Source organism: Hibiscus syriacus, unplaced genomic scaffold (genome assembly GCF_006381635.1).
Source record: "Hibiscus syriacus cultivar Baekdansim isolate YM2019G1 unplaced genomic scaffold, ASM638163v2 tig00111569_pilon, whole genome shotgun sequence".
Classification (NCBI taxonomy): domain Eukaryota; kingdom Viridiplantae; phylum Streptophyta; class Magnoliopsida; order Malvales; family Malvaceae; genus Hibiscus; species Hibiscus syriacus.
In genome coordinates this window covers 176,169-195,064 of record NW_024063123.1, presented here as the reverse complement: position 1 = coordinate 195,064, position 18,896 = coordinate 176,169, and the positions used below count along the sequence as shown (strand labels likewise).

At 35.4% G+C, this 18,896-nt stretch overlaps 1 protein-coding gene across 2 annotated transcripts; it reads right to left on the bottom strand.

Annotated features, from left to right (window-relative positions):
* Positions 1 to 13,766: 13,766 nt before the first annotated feature.
* Positions 13,767 to 16,840, bottom strand: LOC120165079 (ras-related protein RABE1c-like). 2 transcript variants are annotated; one of them, XM_039174666.1, is made up of 9 exons: positions 16,813 to 16,840; positions 16,577 to 16,720; positions 15,476 to 15,548; positions 14,996 to 15,096; positions 14,823 to 14,888; positions 14,457 to 14,554; positions 14,225 to 14,287; positions 14,039 to 14,131; positions 13,767 to 13,941 (listed from the first exon to the last, which is right to left on the bottom strand). In XM_039174666.1, the coding sequence occupies exons 2-9, from the start codon at positions 16,647 to 16,649 to the stop codon at positions 13,870 to 13,872; spliced, it is 639 nt and encodes a 212-aa protein (XP_039030597.1). In that variant the 5' UTR covers positions 16,650 to 16,720; positions 16,813 to 16,840; the 3' UTR covers positions 13,767 to 13,869. The 2 variants fall into 2 exon arrangements, with proteins under 2 accessions (XP_039030597.1, XP_039030596.1); XM_039174665.1 differs by lacking the exon at positions 16,813 to 16,840 and having other exon boundaries at positions 16,577 to 16,787.
* Between the last annotated feature and the right edge of the window lie 2,056 nt (positions 16,841 to 18,896).

Below are 18,896 nucleotides of genomic sequence, written 5' to 3'. Positions count from 1 at the left end.
TAAAATTTATTTAAATTTATTTAGACTCAAATAAGAATAATTCTATTAATCATGAACTTTGAGATTTTAGTTTAAAATGTCTTTTAAAAATATTCAGTTAAAAACTTCAAATAAGAATAATTTTTAACAAGGTTTACCAACTAAACCGCCATTAGTTGGATACTTACCTACCCCCCAAGGTTTACCAACTATTGTCTTCCGGGGATCTCTAAAAGAAAATTAATCCATAAGAAGTTGTTTTGGCAAGACCATATAGGTCCACGTGTACATGTCAGTGTTTCTTTCCCTGCTCTTAACCGCAGAGAATTTACCGCTCCAAAAATAGGAATACAAAATCAACCTTTATCATACAAACTTCGATAGGTTTCCATACAAAGTCCAACCAGGTGTGGAGGCCAAATTTAACGGTTACGATACCCCCTCATTCTCAAGTGGAACCCACTTTGTAGTCTACTGCCAGGTGTACGGTCAAGATTAAAAGTCCCGAAATTTAATGCAATGTGCTGGTGCAGGTTATATATTATTTTCTCCCTCCCCCCATTATCTAAGGGTACGAAAGTTGTCCCAGTCGCTTTCTCAGTGTATATACTGCGACTGCGTTTACTTCGAAGTAGTTGGAGAAAAAAAAATCATTTTATAGAGGAAATTTGATTATCTCCGGCAAGCTATCGCCGGGAATCCTAACCGGCGATTTTTCCGGGAAAGGTATTATTTATAAGGTCTCTCATTTATTTTCAATTTTAGGTTTTTGTTCGCGGCATTGCTCGGACTAACCTGTTAAATTATCGTCTGTAAAATACTGAGGAAAACGAAGAAAATCTATAAGATGTCGTTTCTAAATATTATAAATGTTAATATTTGGATTAATGCATATGGAATTTGTGATTGAACTTCGATTTGATTTGATTTGATTAATTGATTTTTTCCCCTTTAATCTTCTTAAGGTTTTTATGGAAGGTGAAAGAAGCTTCTTCTTTTTTTATTGAGCGAAGGCGTGTTCAATTGCAAGTGAGTGAACAAACTCATTGACCTGAAAGATTGGGGATAAATGGTATGAGCCTAGCACTTACTGAAGCTCCTATTATTGCATGCAAGTTTTTTTGTTTGAGTTCTGGCTCTTTCTTGTTAATGATTTTGAATTTCCTTTTCCTCTTCTTTTTTTTTCCTTCTCATTTTTATTTTTTTTATAAAGATTTCACTTTTTGTTTGGTTTTCTTGCATCAATTTTGATTTTTGTTTGATTGATTATTGTTTGAAAATTAATTAAAGTGCTTACATGGAGAATTTTTAATTTGTCTCACTAGGTTGAATATTATTAGTTCAATGAAACTTTTCAATTATCATTAAAGATTTGGTACGAGAAGTTTATATGTATAAATAAATGGAATAAAGATGAATTTGTGCTTTAGATAGGCATGTGTAGTGATTTATGTTAGGTTCAAGTATGAAGAAGTTTTGAGGTAATTCAATATTTTAATAAAACAGTAATCTCAATGATTGTTTGCCTTAAATATGGGCATGCTGATTTGTATTTGGTTCCTTTCTGTCGGAACTTTAAAGACTTTGGATGTATTATCATCTCATGCTTCTTCAGACACTTGATTATGATGATTAATGTTAGATTCCATTATTCCGAGATGTAAGTAATTTAATTGTCATACTAAAAGTAATTGTTACTGATAAAATGTCTTAGAGATGCATATGTTACAATCAACTTTAGGTTCCATTTTTTAGCAGATTTGGGGAATTCTGATTTTGTAATATACCCTGCTGTACTATACGAGTAGCACATTGATGCCAATGCTGCTGATTTATATTAACATCTGAGCTTAAATGCTATGTGCCTCATGTGTGAAGATAAAGGTGAATTATGTGAGGTTCCATTATGTTGAAATTTAGGACTTCAAATGTCTTAATGAAAGCAATTGCAAAGGCAAGATTTCTTAGATTTAAAAATATAGTGACTTATACTAGGTTCTCTGAGGTCATAGATTTGAGAAATTTAAATGTCAAACATGATGATCATGTACCATAGATATATGAGTATGGTGATTTCATGTTAGGTTTCATTATGTTGAAACTTGAGGATTTTTTTTTATAAGAAGTGGAGGCCTCATTAAAAACCTCCTTTCATGATTGAAGGAACACCAAAAGATGTTCCTTCATCAGCGGAAAGAGGAAAAGGTGCCTCAAAATTCATTAATAACTAAAAATTTACATAATGTTTAAAACAACCAAGACCCTTACAAAGAACAACCCGAAACACTCAAATAAATATCTTAAACTCAACAACAAAAATAACCAATTCCTGCCTTTGCTAGGTTATCAGCCTCTATATTAGCTTATCTATCAACCCATCTGATAACACCCTCCAATTCTCTTAACATGACAACAATATCCTTCACTAGATATAGATAAACACCAGGACATCTATCTAGATTCTTTACCCAATCCATTGCTAATTTACTATCAGATTCAACAATCCATCGATTCTTGAACCTCTGAAGAATAGAAACAAAGAAAATTAAACCCCTCTTAATGGCTAAAAGCTCCATCAAAATAGGAGGACCTAGACCCGCAACCTCTTGGAAAGAACCCTTCATCTCGCCAACCTCATAATGAAAGCAATACAGATGGTAATGTGCCTCAGGTATGTAGACATGGTGATATATATTAGGTTAAAGTTAAACAAATTTTTAACTATCTTACTAGCAGTCTCTGCTGCATATATTGACATGCTGATTGGGGAAATGATCATGTGCGGCAGCCTTAATATCCGGCTAAAAAAAGGCGCTACCGGTTTTGTTATTTTTTCTACCGGTTTTATTATTGTTGGGCACTTTACCGAAAATTTTAAATAACATTAATGTTTTAGGTAGAAATAATAATGTTTTAGGGTTTTTTACCGGTTTTGTTATTTAAATAATAACAAAACCGGTAACGCCTTTTTTTAGTTGTATATTAAGGGTGTCACACTATAGAACTTCCCTGCTGATTGGAACCACTTGCGTTTACCAGCTCCTGTTTTTCTGCATGTTTCCCTTTTGATATGCATTGTACAATGGTGTGAGTGTCAATTGACTGTTTAAAGTGAAGTAATATCCTCCTAAATCAGACAGGACAGATTTCCATTTGAGTATGTTTTATCACTTTATGTAAAAGATTTTTGTCGTTACTATAGACTTAAACGTTATCAATTATACTAACTTAACTGTTCAAACTTCGAGGTGGAATACATGAACTAACAATACATTACAAATGTAATGAAACTGTACAAAACGACACCTTTTTTAATAAAGTTTATTTTTTGCTTCGTCTTGACCAAGACCAACCATAAAAAATGATCTCTTTTCTTTTATCTTTTTTTATCGATCATCATCATCTTCATCATCTGACAAGCCCGTAAACGAAATAACATATGATAAATAGGACATTGTACGTGCTTTTCAAAACATCAAATGGTTCTCATTTTAATTCTGTGATCTGGTGAATATATATCCTTGATATCTGTAAGTAAAACGATTATTGTATTAATATATGTCCTTTTTTTGTATGTACTTGTCATTATTTCATCTTCATTCTTATGACCAAGCGTCTAGCCATGAACATGCTACTTGTCTGTCACGTATTACTCATGTACTTTACTTTTATCCGCTTGCTAAACTATTTAGATATATCAAGATATAAGGAAAAAGAAAATAGAAGTTACTGTTTTCAATGTCACAGCTTGCAGGGTTGGTAATGAGTTTCTAACTTGCAGGGTATTTTATTTACTATATTCAGTATTCCATTACTATAGAATTTTTGTTACTGTTATTCTGTCCTCATTTGAATGTCTTTCTTTTGATCCAAATACTCTGATGAAAAACTTTATCCCACAAGAAATCACATGAATCTGAAGTTGCCTCTGTACCAATAAAGTTCCCAATAAGAATTAATGTATAGTTAGCCTAAATTATGGAAGTTATGAGTGCTAAAGATGAGTGAGAAAGAGAAAAACGTAAAGAGAGAGAAGTTCAAAGTTAAGTCAGTTTCCAATGAGAACTGGACGGTGTTTATCAACAATCTTAGTAGTAGGGTGTCTCAACGTACTTTAACAGAAATTTTCTTAGTCCATGGTCCTATTGAGAGAGTTTTCATTCCTAAAGAAACTAGGAATCCAAAATACAAATTTTCAACCTTTGCTTTTGTTCAGTTTAAGAGTGAGGTAGGTTTGAAGAGGGCAGTCGATGAATTAAATGGTGTACTGATAGATGGGAGGATGATTACTGTTGGCCCTGCAAGATACAAGGAAGCTCCTTCATGGATAGTGGGGAAGAATATTGTCTTAAAGAAGGTTCTCAGCCAGAATATCGCAGAAACATCAAAATCAAAAGAGGCAGAAGACTTAAACAAAAGTTTTAGGGATGATAGAACTTATAAAGATGCTTTGTTGTCAAACAGAAGTGCAATGGGGAACAGGGCGACTTCATTCGATGATCTTCATAGGGGGAAAGTGAAGAAAAATATTCTGGAAATGCATATTCCTTCCGAAAGCTCAAGCTGGGTTAAAAGGTCATTAACAGGGATTATTAAACATTCATTTTAGATTGAGTTAGTTCAGAAGGCTTTACTTAATGATGGCTATGAAGTCCAAATTACTAGATGGGGACATGTATGGAATTCTTGTGTTATAGTCTTTAAATTATCTAAAGAGATGATGGATATATGGTTGAAGAGGAAAGAAGAATTAGAATTATGATTTGATCGATTGGCACCATTGTTGAATGAAGAGAGAGTCCCATTGGCCTTTTGTCTGGTGGAATTAATTGGGGTCCCTCTATTATGCTGGAACGATCATTTCTTCGAACAAATAGCAGGGAGATGGGGAATCGTGGTTGACATTCATGATGCCACTAGGAAAAAAGACCTCACAAGGGCGAAAATTTTATTGAGGGTGGCAAGCTGTTTTGATGTTCCGGAGGTGATCTCTCTTGGATCATATGGAAGATCATTTAAAGTGTGTATCAAGGTTGGATCGGCGTGCGAGTTTTCAAGTTCTTTTTTCAGTAATTCTCCGGTGGAAGATTACAGTGGGGGACATTTTGGAGAGAAGATGACTGTAGAGGAAGAAGTCAAATTGCTGTCAGAAAGTGGGAAAGATACAACCTGTTCAGCAGAAGAAATGCGGCAAAGAGTTGACAATTGGTTTGACAATGTAGCATTTCTTGGTTCTGGGGGAGTTGGTGGAGAAAAATAGCTTCCAAGATTTTCCATAGATAGGAATGGCATTAATTGTGGTCTGTCAGACAGTCAAAATATTGGGAGTATAAAAGTGGGTGAATTTGTCTGGTTAGGATTTAGAAATTCAAAATTTTCATCTGATGGATCACAGGCCCAATCAGATGATGAGGGACATTCTGGCCTTAATGTTTTAAAAATAATTCCAACTGGTCCAACAATTAAAATTGACAAGTTAGGGAGAATGATCCACTAGCATAATTCAATTAAGTCTGGAAATATTAATAAAGAAGAGGGGAAAAAGTCAGATTCAGAGAAGTTTGTTCAGGTTGGATTAGAGCTTATTGGATCAGAGTTAATGTTGTTAGATCCAAAGATAAATATGGCAGAAAGTTTTTCAAGGGGGAGAACATGGTGCAGAAATAGAAGATCGTTGTCATAAAAAAGTGTACCGCTAGAGAGAAGAAGAATGAGAAGTTATAAAAGGGTTTATGAAAGGTCTAGGGACAAAAAATATTGGTTTGGGAGCGTTTTGAATTTTATGCCTGAAAGAGAGGAGGAATTAATCAGCAAGGAAGGGGAAGATCAGTCCTCAAAAGCTATTCAACAGAGAGTAGATACGGAGGTTGATGGAGGGTTGTTAATAGGAGAAAGCACAAGCTTCATTTCTGGTTCTGACATCAGAAGAGCTAAAAGACACCTGATAAGGAAAGCATTGGAACAGGTGAGCATTTCAACAGTTTCATCTTTAGCTTTTTCGAATGTAATGGAGGAAGCCCTAGCAACTTGGGAAATAAGCAAGTTATTGGGGTTTCCTTTAAGCAAGGGAATGAGGCTATTCTGGAAAAGATTACCAGCTTGGAGAAAGGTTTGAATATGGTCAATCAAGGTGATCTTGATGGGGGTTTAGATTGATGTTTATTTAATGATGAAGATTTAGTTAATCATTGTTTCATGGAATGTTAGAGGCTTGGGTAGAAAAGAAAAGCAGAGGGCTGTTCAGAGGTTACTTGATAAAAATCATCCTCAGTTTCTTTGGCTGCAAGAAACTAAAATGGAGAAGATTCCAAGATCTTTTCTTAGAATTGGATCTCCATCGGTTGGTTGATCAGGGGGTTTACTGAGTTGTTGGGATGATAAAAATTTTGAATTGGAAAATCAGTTTATTTGTAGAAGATTCATTGTTTTATCAGGAAAATTTTGTGTCAATAATTTCAGCTGTATATTCATCAATGTTTATGGCCCTTCAGTGGAGGAGGAGAAAGCTAGTTTTTTTTAAGAGTTTGGTATGTTCATAGGTGGACAAAGTGCTCCTATTTGTGTAGGTGGGGATTTTAATGTTTATCTACATGAAGAAGAGAAGGTTGGAAGAGCTAAAAATAGGAATTCAATGGGGATTTTCAAACAGTTTATTCTTCAAACAGGTTTAATTGATCTACCCTTGAATTGGGGTAGGTTTACTTGGTGCAATAACCAAGATATCCCTACTTATATTAGATTGGACCGGTTTTTGGTTGATGGTCAATTTCTAGCAGCCTTTCCTGATATTGTTCAATCTTTATTGCCAAGGTCTCTTTCAGATCATAATGTATTACTGCTGGAAAATGGAGGTGTCAATTGGGGTAAAAAAACCTTTTATACTTTTTAATTATCTCATGGATGAAGCTGGGTTTGAGGATTTGGTTAGCTCTTCAATTCAAGATTGTAAGAAACATCAGAGGATGGCTGGAATTTATAGTATTCTGAAAAAAACAAAAACATCTATCAAGAATTGGGCAGGCAAGAGGGATCAGTTTCCAGGGGCTCGTATTTTAGATTTAGAATCGAGGATTCACAAGTTAGAAGTGGATATCCAACAGGTGCAGGATGGTTTTAACACTGAAAAAACAGCAGAGTTGAATTCATCAAAAACAGAATTGTGGAGACTATAAGATAGAGGAGCAGATTTGGTTCCAAAATTCCATATCAAAATGGGTAGAAGATGGGGATCGAAATACCAGATTTTTCCATAATTGTGCTTCAATTAGGAAGAGGAGGAATGTTTGAATGCTCTGAATATCAGAGGAAATGTTATCCAAGATTCGTCAGTTATTAAGGCCACTGTCAGAGACCACTTCTTTAAAATTTTTAATGAACATTCGACATTAGAAGTGGAAGAATTAAGGTTGAATTTTCCCAGTATTTCAATAAAGCAGAATCTGTGTTTAGAGAAGGAATTTACAGAAGAGGAAATATGGGAAACTTTAAAGTCTTGTGATAGTAATAAAGCTCCGGGACCAGATGGTTTAAATATGAGTTTTTCAAAAGGTTTTGACATGTCTTCAAGGAAGATATTATGAAGTTCTTTCATAATTTCTACTTGGGGAAAGATTGAGAACATGGTGTTAATCATACCTTTATTACTCTCATTCCAAAGGTCTCTAACATTGGCGGTTTAGATGACTATAGACCTATTAGCCTAGTTGGTGGATTGTATAAGATCATCTCTAAGTGTCTTTCGAGGCGATTAAGGGGTTGTATATCAGACATCATTAGTCCAACTCAGTTTGTCTTCATTCCCGGACGACAAATTCTGGACTGTTCTCTAATTGCTAATGAAGGAGTTGATTTTTGGAGGAAAAATGGACTCAAGGGTTGTGTTTTCAAGGTTGATTTCAAAAAAGGCTATAATTCAGTTGATTGGTCTATTTTATTTAAAGTAATGGAGAAAATGAGATTTGGTTCCAGAAGGAGGGGTTGGATTAGGAAGTGTGTAACCACAGCTTCTGTTTCGGTCCTAGTTAATGGAGTTCCCTCAGAGGAATTTTCAATGGCAAAAGGTATTCGACAGGGCTGTTCTTTGTCACCATTGTTGTTTAACTTAGTAGGGGAGCTACTCAATTTATTGATCCGTAGGGCTGTCTCACAGGGTTTACTTTCTGGAATGGTGATTGGCAGGGAACTGGGGTCTGTTAATGTATCCCATTTACAGTTTGCTGGTGATCTGATCATATTTTGTGGTGCTTCGAAAATGCAAATTTTGAATGTCAAGAGGGTGCTTCGAGTGTTTCAAGTGATTTCTGGTTTACAGCTGAATTTGAAGAAGAGTAAATTTTTTGGTGTTAATGTGAATGATGAGGAACTACTGGAATGGGCTACAACTATTGGATGTTCAGTTGGCAGATTTCCTTCAGAATATCTAGGGCCTCCTCTTGGTGCTAGTAGAAATTCTGCAGCTATTTGGGATCCAGTTATTAATAATTTTTCAATTTCTTTAGCAGGGAGATTAGTGCTGATTAAGGCGGTTCTATGTTCGCTTCCAACATATTATTTGTCCATGTTTAAAATTCCAGCTTCAGTTCTTAAAACCCTTAACTCAATTATGTCCAATTTCCTATGGGGAGGGAGATTAGTTTTACTTTTTGACAATAAGATTCCACCTAAAGTATCCTGGATTTGGAGATCAGTGCTAAATAATCATTTCAAAGAAGACTATCTTAGCTCTAAGTTTAAAAGCATGTGCAGTTATCAAGTTGGTGATGGTAAAACTATTCGGTTTTGGCAAGATATTTGGGTTTTGGATCATCCACTTTTCGTCATTTTCCCAAGACTATTTTCTATTTCCTCAAATAAGAATGGGAAATTATTTGAATTTGGGAAGTACATCTCTTTTGTTTGGATTTGGGATGTGAAGTTTAGAAGGAATCTGAATGACTGGGAACTTGAACAGTGGTCTAACTTGTTAGCTGTCATTTCAAATTTTTCACTATCAATGGAAATTTCTGATCGCTTGATTTGGAAAGGTACTGGGGATGGAGTTTTTATTGTAAGATCTGCTGTTAATCTATGTTCATCGGATTCTTTGGGATCGGAGTAGGTCTATTTTTGGAAGAAGATTATTTGGAGAGGTCTGCTGCCTCCAAGAATGGAGACATTTCTTTGGCAGATTGTTCATGGGAAGTTGGTTGTTAGGACAAAACTTGTCAAAAGAGGAGTTCAGGGAATTTAAGATGTGTTATGTCCTCTTTGCAAGATGATGGATGAGTCTCCCTCTCATTTGTTTTTCTCTTGTTCGGTGGTGTGGTCTCTTTGGAATAAATTTTTAAATTTTTGGAGGATTAGTTCTGTTTTTCTTGCTGATGCTAAAAGCTTTTTTCTAGCTTGGGATGGTTTGAAGACAAACTCACCGACATGGCCTTTTATTCTAGGGGTGTTCTTTGGACCACTTGGAAAATTAGGAATTTGTTCGTGTTTGAAGGGGGAAAGTTAGACAAGGCAAAATACATTTTAGTTAGGTTTAGGCTTGCTTCTTGGTTCTTAGCGAAGCATAAAGAGGTGTCTATTCCTAAGGACTCACTTATTTCAGACCCTTCCTTAGGGGACTCTTGTTCGCTACACACTAATCAGATTGCATCTATATTTCCTTGGTCTCCTCCTCCTAAGGGCTTTGTTAAATTAAATGTTGATGTTGCTACTACAAGGGATTGGAAGAACGGGTTAGGAGGAGTTTTAAAAGATTCCTCAGGATTGACTTTAGGCTCTTTCAAGGAATCTGCTGGTCCGGGGCCTCCCACCTTGATGGAATTAAAAGCTATTCTTAAGGGGTTGTCTTTCTATGCAAATTTTCGAGAGCGGATCAAGGACCGTTTGATTATTGAGAGTGACAGTAAGGTAGCAGTGGATTGGATCAAGGAGGTTGAATTATGTCCTGATGTGTATGCTTTCATGATTAAAGATAATGTTCATAGGCTTAAAGTCTTTGAAGGTGGTGTTAGATGGGTAAATAGGACAGCCAACTTAGAGGCTGTTGCCTTAAGCTAAAGAAGGCATAGGCTGAGTTAGTGTTGTTGTTTATGGTTGTTTAGGGTTGTTTCTTGGTTTTCTGTTTTTGTTGGGGGTTTTCTCTTGTTGTTCCTATTTAATTTATTATGATGAATATAATCCTAAGACACTCTTTTCTTCCTTCCGCTGATTAAGGAGCTTTCCTACAAGCTCCATTAATCCAGAAAGGGTTTTTTTAACGAGGCCTAACATTCTTATAAAAAAAATGTATAGTTAGCCTATTTGTTATCTTTTGATAATAAATGCCTCTGCTCTGATTCTCTGTTTTATTTGATTTTGGCAGTCTTTCCAGCAAAAAGGTTTTTGGACGCCAAGAGATGGTACATGTCTAACTAATGGAGAGATGCATTACAATAATTCTTCCAGATCTGAATCAAAGCGTGCTCATCACTGGTTTATGGATGCTGTTGCACCAGAATTGTTCAGCAACAAGAAGCAAGCTATAGATTCAGTTGACATCCAACCTGTTTCAGGAATTGCAGACATCAATGTTTCTCCATGGAACAATGCTTCCAGTTTTCAGTCAGTTTCTGGCCAATTCAGTGATCGCCTATTTGGATCTGCGCCCGTGCGAACTGTCAATTTTGTTGATAGGAACATTTCTTCTGTTGACAGTGGAAATATGGATGTGGGAAGAAAGGATTTTGAAGATCAATACATCAATAGTTCATCGGGTTTATCCATGTCTCATACTGTTGAAGATGTCCCGTGTCTCAGTTTTGGTGGAATAAGGAAAGTTAAAGTTAACCAAGTTAAGGATTCAAAGAATGGCATGCCGACATCTGTGGGACATCCGTATGGTATATGAGTTAATAGCACAGTTTCAATGTCTACTGTTTACAGTACAAGTGTTAACAACGGTAGATCACTGGGCCCAACTTACAGTAGTGTGGATGAAAATACCATCTCAATGGGTGCCACATTTACAAAGGCAGATGCCGAGTTTATTTCAATGGGGCACACCTTTAACAAGAGAGATGCTGATTTCATATCAGTGGGGCATAATTACGACAAGGGAAATGAGAGTATCTTGTCGATGTGTCAACCTTTTGACAAGGAGGATGGCAATTTTATTTCAATGGGGCAATCATATGAGAAAGGAGACTCCAATTTGGCTTCATTTAGCCCTTCCTTTGCCAATTTAATTTCAATGGCGCCCTCTTTTGATAAGGAAGATGATAATATACCAATGCAACCATCCTATTGTAAGGCAATGTGTAACATAGCAACAATCACTCCTACACAAGGTAAAGGAGAGTCCAGTATTCCATCCATGCATCAAAGCTACAACAAGGGTGAAAGTAATACCATATCTTTTGGGGCCTTCAATGATGAATCTGAGACAAATCCTTCTGGCAGTATTATTAGTGGCTATGACTTATTGATAAATAATCAGAATCCAGTACAAGCTTCAGAATTGCCTAGCCAGCAACAGTTAGTTCAGTCGAACCCAGAATTAAATGTAAATAGTACCCCTAAAAGTATTCCTATAACTGATACCAACCCGAAGCATAAAGAACCAAAGACAGCTAAAAAGGTTTCTCCCAACAATTTCCCTTCCAATGTCAAAAGTTTGTGGTCAACTGGTATGCTTGATGGGGTTGCTGTGAAGTACGTTTCCTGGTCACGGGAGGTGAGTTATTTCCTGTGCTTAACTTTTCACCAATGGAATTTAAATCATGTAAGCTAAATTTTCCTTTGCAGAAAAACCTTAAAGGGTATATACAAGGGACTGGGTATATGTGCGGCTGCAAAGATTGTAATTTTGAAAAAGTAAGCAACTCAAACAATCATCTGCTTTTCATTTTTTAAGTAGCCAACCAAAAATGTTCATTGTCGCAAAGCTCCTCGATCCCTTCCCCTTTTCCCAGCTGCAGAGTATTGAGAAGAGGATTAGATTATTAAACCCTAGTATCATGGCTTTATGATTTGAAATTTATATGCAGGCTTTGAATGCATATGAGTTTGAGCGCCATGCTAATTGCAAGACCAAACACCCCAATAATCATATTTACTTTGAGAATGGAAAGACCATCTATGCAGTTGTTCAGGAGCTCAAAAACACTCCGCAGGAGATGCTTTTCGATGTAATTCAAAATGTGACAGGATCCCAAATTATCTGAAGAACTTTCGCATCTGGAAAGGTAGTGTAGTCGTGAACCTGATGAATACCTGAAAGGTTTTTTTTTAACTTCTCTCACTTGGTTTCCTTCTTTCGTTTTCTCAGCTTCATATCAAGCTGCGACCTGTGAACTTCAGTGTATCTATGGGAATGTGTCATCTTGAGATGAAGACATTGCCTCGCAAAGCTTGTGAGGCTAGTCAGATTTGTGCATAGGAGTATGTATCTTATACATGTTTTGGGATTTAATTAAGTTGAGCAGATGGATGCTAACAGACATCATGTGTTTCCAAAATTTTCGAAACGAGACATTTATATTTTGAAAATCATTGTTGTGAGAAGTAGAATCTAACTTTTCTAAATGCATGCTATTGAAATAGAGTTGTTGAATCTGTGTCCCTGTCGACCTTGTAATTCTGTTCTCCATTTCTTTATGAGAAACTACAAGTACGTTATCCTGCCAAGGTTGCATTAGATCCAATATGCTCTCAACCGGAGTGACATTTGTGCCCTCTATAGAAGTCTGCATAATATGCAAAGGTTTAGTGATAAGTAGCCTTGGTTGAATAATGATGCGAAAGAATATGCATTAAAGGAGATTATTCTCATAATACGAATAGTCCACACTTCCCCGTACTAATATGCATTAGAGTTGTCCCAGACTAATTATCTACTTATTTGTGTGGTAGCATAAGAATGTAGATTAATGTTGTATTCCCATAATTACATACTTAGGCTTAGGTCTCTTGGTCTTATTCCCATCTAGTATTGGTTCTTTCGTCTAGCAGTTGGTCCTTGTGTACTCGAGAAGGATGAAATCTTCTTCTAAGCTTGTAAGACTTCGGATCAAATGGACGTTTATGTAAAGTTTGATATTCTGGTTACACTACATCGCCTGAGGCTCTTATATACATAATCTAAGGATGAGGGAAGGGATGTCATGGAGTCAAATTTGAGGTTATTTATATGGCTTCTTTAGTACTTGTATTTCACACATATGGTCGAAGCTCCTGCATGAAACAAGTTCACCATCTTTAGTAACACTGCTTTCTTTAGTACTTATATTTCATACATATGGTCGAAGCAGGTGACATTGAACCCAAGGGCACCAACCCTACTGGCCAAGTATCAGAGACCGATCTTAATCTAGGGTTCAAATCATCGAAGCTCATGACTTGAGGGTTCTAAACATAAAAATGTTCTCTCACCTCAGCATATGCATATAAGATCATGGGATATTACATATTACATGAGTGGATTAACAACTCCCAGGCTTAACTCGATTATAAGTTGCCCTTAAAGGGTGTTATTCAGAAGGTTTGGGGTTTGAATTCGACATTTTGAATCTTTACCACTCTACTCAGGTTAAGAACTTTTTACCAAAACATGAATTTAGGGTTTGAATTCCGACATTTTGAATCTTTACCACTCTACTCAGGTTAAGACCTTTTTACCAAAACATGAATTTGGGTTATCTATCTACACAAGACAAGTACAATATCAAGGGTCGTTTGAGTTCAAGGAGATTAAAGATATAAAATTCCACAAAGTTAAATGAAAAAAAAGGAACTGGCTTTAACGAGCTAATACTGGTAGCTATAAATAAAAAACAAGAGAATAAATACATGAACGATTGGTTTTACATCAGAGCAACTGTGAAGCTGAACCTTCCATTTTGAATCTGCATACCCTTTTTAATCCCATTACTATCCGCAGCAATTCGACTTTTGAGCACTGCTTGCTCCAGGGTCTTCCTTATTGATTTTGATTGCGGCTGGCTGTAACCACAAAAAACAAGGCATCCGTCATTTTGAACGCAAAGCAGTAGAAGGAAGAATCAAGGTGAATAAAGTATACATTCAGAAGACAGAATACCTCAGCCTTATTATCAGATTCTGTGAGCCTTTGCTTAATGTCGCTGGCTATCGAAAAGAAAACCTCCTCCACATTCAAATTCGTCTTTGCACTCTGCAGAATTACATTGTTCCAATAGTATCCAAAGAAATGATCAATAGCATTAAAGAAAGAAAAGATCCAGTCGGCAGCAAACATGCGACTTACAGTTTCGAAAAACTTGATACCATACTCATCAGCAAGAGCTTGACCCTGGGAGGTTGGCACAGCCTATGAAAGAGGAGATTAATTCTGATTATTACTTGATAAATGTGTCTGGTTCATGTGTATATATACGACGAATAAGGGGTTGACTCGGGACAGAATGAATTGGCAATTTAACCACCAATACAAACAAGATAAGCAATTTATATAAATACTCAAAAAGGGAAAATCTTACCCTTTTGCTCTCATCCATGTCAGCCTTGTTTCCAACCAGAACCTTGTTGACATTGTCTGAAGCATGTTGTTCGATATTGCGAATCCAATTCCTAATATCTATACATAAACAAAAGTTGGCTCTATAAGAATTGCAATAGATGTAGGATCCATTGTAAGAAACTCCATACCAACAGAAAGAAATCCTAAGCCATCACCACAAAAGCAGTGATGAGGAGGATCACCACAGACCAATTTCACTCCCTAACCCATGGGAGGAGACAAGCATAAAAACGATGGAAATCATCCAACAACAACGGCTTATCAATCCATAAATTGACAATGTCACCTAATGCCAAAAATAGAATTAATAAAGCCGGAACATTACTATTGAAAGATGACTCATCAGTAACATCATAAACCAGCAAAATCCCCATAGCTCCACGGTAGTATGCTGCAGAAGCATGATTCATCAGCAAAGTCAGACATCAAGCTTAATGGTCCTGTCGTAATAGTTTGAAAAGAAAATAAAAAGTTCAGCCAGAAAAAGCTTAAACACACCTGTTGTAATAGTTCGAAATCGCTCTTGACCAGCTGTATCCCAGATTTGTAATTTGACTCTCTTACCATCAAGCTCGATCGTTCTTATTTTGAAATCTATGCTGTCAAGGAAAATAGAACAGTCAACAAGAGAAAACGTTCCATAAAGTTATCAAACTTTTTAAATCTTAGAGAATCAGCTGAAAAGATGCCTCAACCAATATATTATGTGGTGTACTGAGAAAATGAGTGAAATAATTAGAGACTACTGCTGTAAATAGTTCATTGAGCACCATCTTGAAGGGTGCGTACAAATTTTCAAGTTGAATACCAATTACGAAGGTATTGTCCAGGACAGATAAACTGAAAACTTATATTACAATAACTGTGAACTCCATTCCATCCCTAAAATGCTGCAGTTTCATTGGAAGTAACCAAATGGTCCAAATACCGGAATTAACTTCGAACAAGTCACTGACAGGAGTTTCGAGGAATACAAACCCGATGGTCGTTATGAAACTAGTAGTAAAGGAACCATCAGAAAAACGTAAAAGCAGACAACTCTTCCCCACTCCTGCATAGATTCAAATGCGAAAATCAGTCGGGAAAATATTTAAAGCTATGTAAAATTCAAGCCCAAACATGAGATCACATGATCATTCTCTTTAACTTGTAAGCCAAGCCATACAGATTACAAAGCGTGCCTCTCCAACAAAAGCAATTCTATTTCCTACTCTGCATCAGATTCGTATCATGTTGCAAAGCTTCACACCAAGTTTTTCATGAAACAGCACAACAATGATCCATATGCATGTCTTGGCATCAAGATTCCACATCAAAGAGTACAATTAAAAAAATTCAACAAAATGATGTCATCAACTTTTAAACGGTGATTCCTGTTTCTGCGGGTGTATGATACTTGCTATAAAATTTCTCAAATATATATATATATATATATATATATATATATATATATATATATAGAGAGAGAGAGAGAGAGAGAGAGAGACCCTAGCTATTCCTCACTAAGCTATATAAGCTTACATTGTCTGTTTAATGTTTTTCAGGGCTTCGATCATCATAGTTGGATTTGGATTTGCATCCGGTGGTTGCAAGTCATTTTTCGAGTATTCAATCAGTGTAATGATCATTTGCTAAACTCCTAGAATAGCTGCTATGTATGCATATGGATATCCGGTAAGCATATGACACTTCCTATGTTACAATATAATAAAGTTACTTCCATCATGATCCCAATCTAAATTCACCAATATCCTTCTCTTCATTAAATTGTAGCAAATAATAATTGCCAGAATCAATTTGAAGAAAATCCATTTCTTTAAAACCAATGAAAAGCTCAAAAAAAAAACGCAATAATACAATAAATATAAGCAAAGCCTGAAAGCCATAAAATCACAAACGAAAAGCATATTGCATATGGTCTCTTTCGCAATGGAATCTGAGCAACATTAAATCAAAACCAAAAAAAAAAATAACAGAAGATCAGAGTTTTTCCAATATCCATGTTTCATTTTTCAATGGTGTGACAATAAAAATTATTCTTTGACCCAGAAAATTAAAAAAGAAAAGAAGAGAGCTTACCACTATCACCAATCAAAAGAAGTTTAATGAGAAAATCATAATCAGCCCGAGCTCTAGCAGTTGGGGCAGCCATGGATCCTCTCAAATCCCACACAGAAATGTCCCGATTTAAAAAAGAAAAAACTGATCTTTCCTCTTACTTACCTGCATTTATAAAGCAATAATAATAATAACATTCACTTCCAAAATAACATCAAAGAAAAAGAAAATATGATTGAAGAGATGAGACAGAGAACCCAATACGAAGAGGGTAGCAAGCAAACGAGACAGAAAGTCCAACTAATTTGGGAATTCCCCTTTTTGTTGTTTTCCACTTTTTGATTTGGTTTCTGCAATGTGATTGGCTGACACAACTTGTTTATGTAAAATCGGACACATGTTATTATTTCTTAAGCTATTTTTAAGTCTTTTGTGTTAAACTAAAACGGTAAATTATATTGTTCCTCATTTAACTTTTCTCTCTATTATATTTTACTCACTGTACTTTCAATTTTTTTATTTTGCGCACTGAACTTTATATATTTAATCATTTTGCTCACTCTATCGTTTTCTCTCTAATGTTATGATGATGTGTCATTTTTTTATTAGTTAATATAAAATAATTTAAAATATGAAGGATAAATTACATCGTTTCACTTAACTTTATTGTCTCTCATATTTTGCTCACCAAACGATAAAATAAAAACATAAGGTGGTCGGATGCCACCATCGGTCACTGTCGACCACCGTAGATGATGGATGTTTGGTCCCAAATTTCATGGGTCACTTTGCCTTGGTACCTTGAGTCCGAATCCGACCTCTTTTTTGTTGGAACTTGGTCTGAATTCCATGAATCGGAGATTGGAAGTAAGGAAGCTAAAACGTTTCAGTCGAGATTCACGGATTTTAGGACATTTTTTGGTGAAACAACCACTATATTCGAACTTAGGAGGTCGAGGCAAACCGACCCATGAATTTTGGGACCAAATAGCCACCATCAAAGACGATCGATGGTGGTCGGAATGAAAAATGATATGTGGTCGACGGTGGTAATTGGGGGAAAGAAGATGATTCCAAATGACGTTGTTTTTGGGTATATTTGAGTTTTTCAAAATGACGTCATTTTGATGTTTGTGACTTGTCATAATATTGTAAAAAGTTAACAACGGAGTGAACAAAATGATTCAATCTGTAAAGTTCAACGAGTAAAATAGAAAAATTGAAAGTACATTGAGTAAAATAGGATATATAGTAAAGTTCAGTGAGGAACAATGTAATATGCCCAACTGAAAATTCTCTACTTTAAATTTTTTAAAATTAAAAATAAGTTAAAATGTTATAAACTAAATCGTTTTTAAATTATTTGTATATGTAATTGATTGTTAGTATTATTATTTTCAAATTATTATATTAAGAAATAAAAAAACATAAATGAAACAAATGAATCAGTTATATTAAAAATAAAAGAGTCTATAGTACAAAATTTAAGAAATATATGTATTATCAATTTTGTAAAATGTATAAATGTTATAAAAATAAACAATATATTATTGATAAATAAAATGTTATAAAAATAAGCAATATATTATTGATGGTTACAAAAAGCTTAATTATAAAATAAATGTCGAAACTATAGCGATTTTCACGAATAAATGCCTAAACTATTTTTTTTAATGATTCTGGTGTAATATTACAAACGTTACCACTTTAGGTGTCCGAACCGCTAATTTCTTCCGATAAGCGACATGTGTCACATTCTGTTAATTTTAAAATTTTTATTTAAAATTAAAAAAATATAATTATAATTTTTTAAAACACAAAAAAATTCAAAATAGCCCCAAAATTTTAAAAATATTCATTTCAACCTCTAAACCCACACCGATCTCAACCCTTTACCGTCGACGAAGCTCCACCCGACCTCACCTCCCCCGACGATCGATACCCCTATGAAATCACGACTGATTAATGACCAATTAACGTTTTGTACTACACAAATCCTAGGATAAAAATCGTGATCCCATGGGATTCCGACGACCAATCAATGGAAATTAGATGTCATATGACCAGGAGAATGGCATGGACTACATCAACGACGATAGTCGTGGTTGAAAAGGATGACAGTGTCGAGTTAGGTTTGAGGATTTAGGATTTTATAGATTTGGATTTTTTGTAATTTAAGAGAAATTATGGGTTTTTAATAAGTATAATAATATTTTTAATTAAAAAATTCAAAATTACTAGGATGTGTCACGTGTCATTTAACGCAGAAATTAACGATAGTTATGGCACAAGACTTAAAGTGATAGCATTTGTACGTTAGGCACCATGATCATTCAAAAAA

Bases quoted from the DNA above. Each gene is read 5' to 3' on its own strand.
- LOC120165079 (XM_039174666.1), bottom strand. From the start codon at position 16,649: ATGGCTGCCCCAACTGCTAGAGCTCGGGCTGATTATGATTTTCTCATT. The intron at 14,889-14,995 runs GTGTGTTTAAGC...ATGCTTCTGCAG, and splicing joins ATTTCGAACTATTACAACAG to CATACTACCGTGGAGCTATG. The intron at 14,132-14,224 runs GTAAGTCGCATG...GTAATTCTGCAG, and splicing joins GTATCAAGTTTTTCGAAACT to AGTGCAAAGACGAATTTGAA.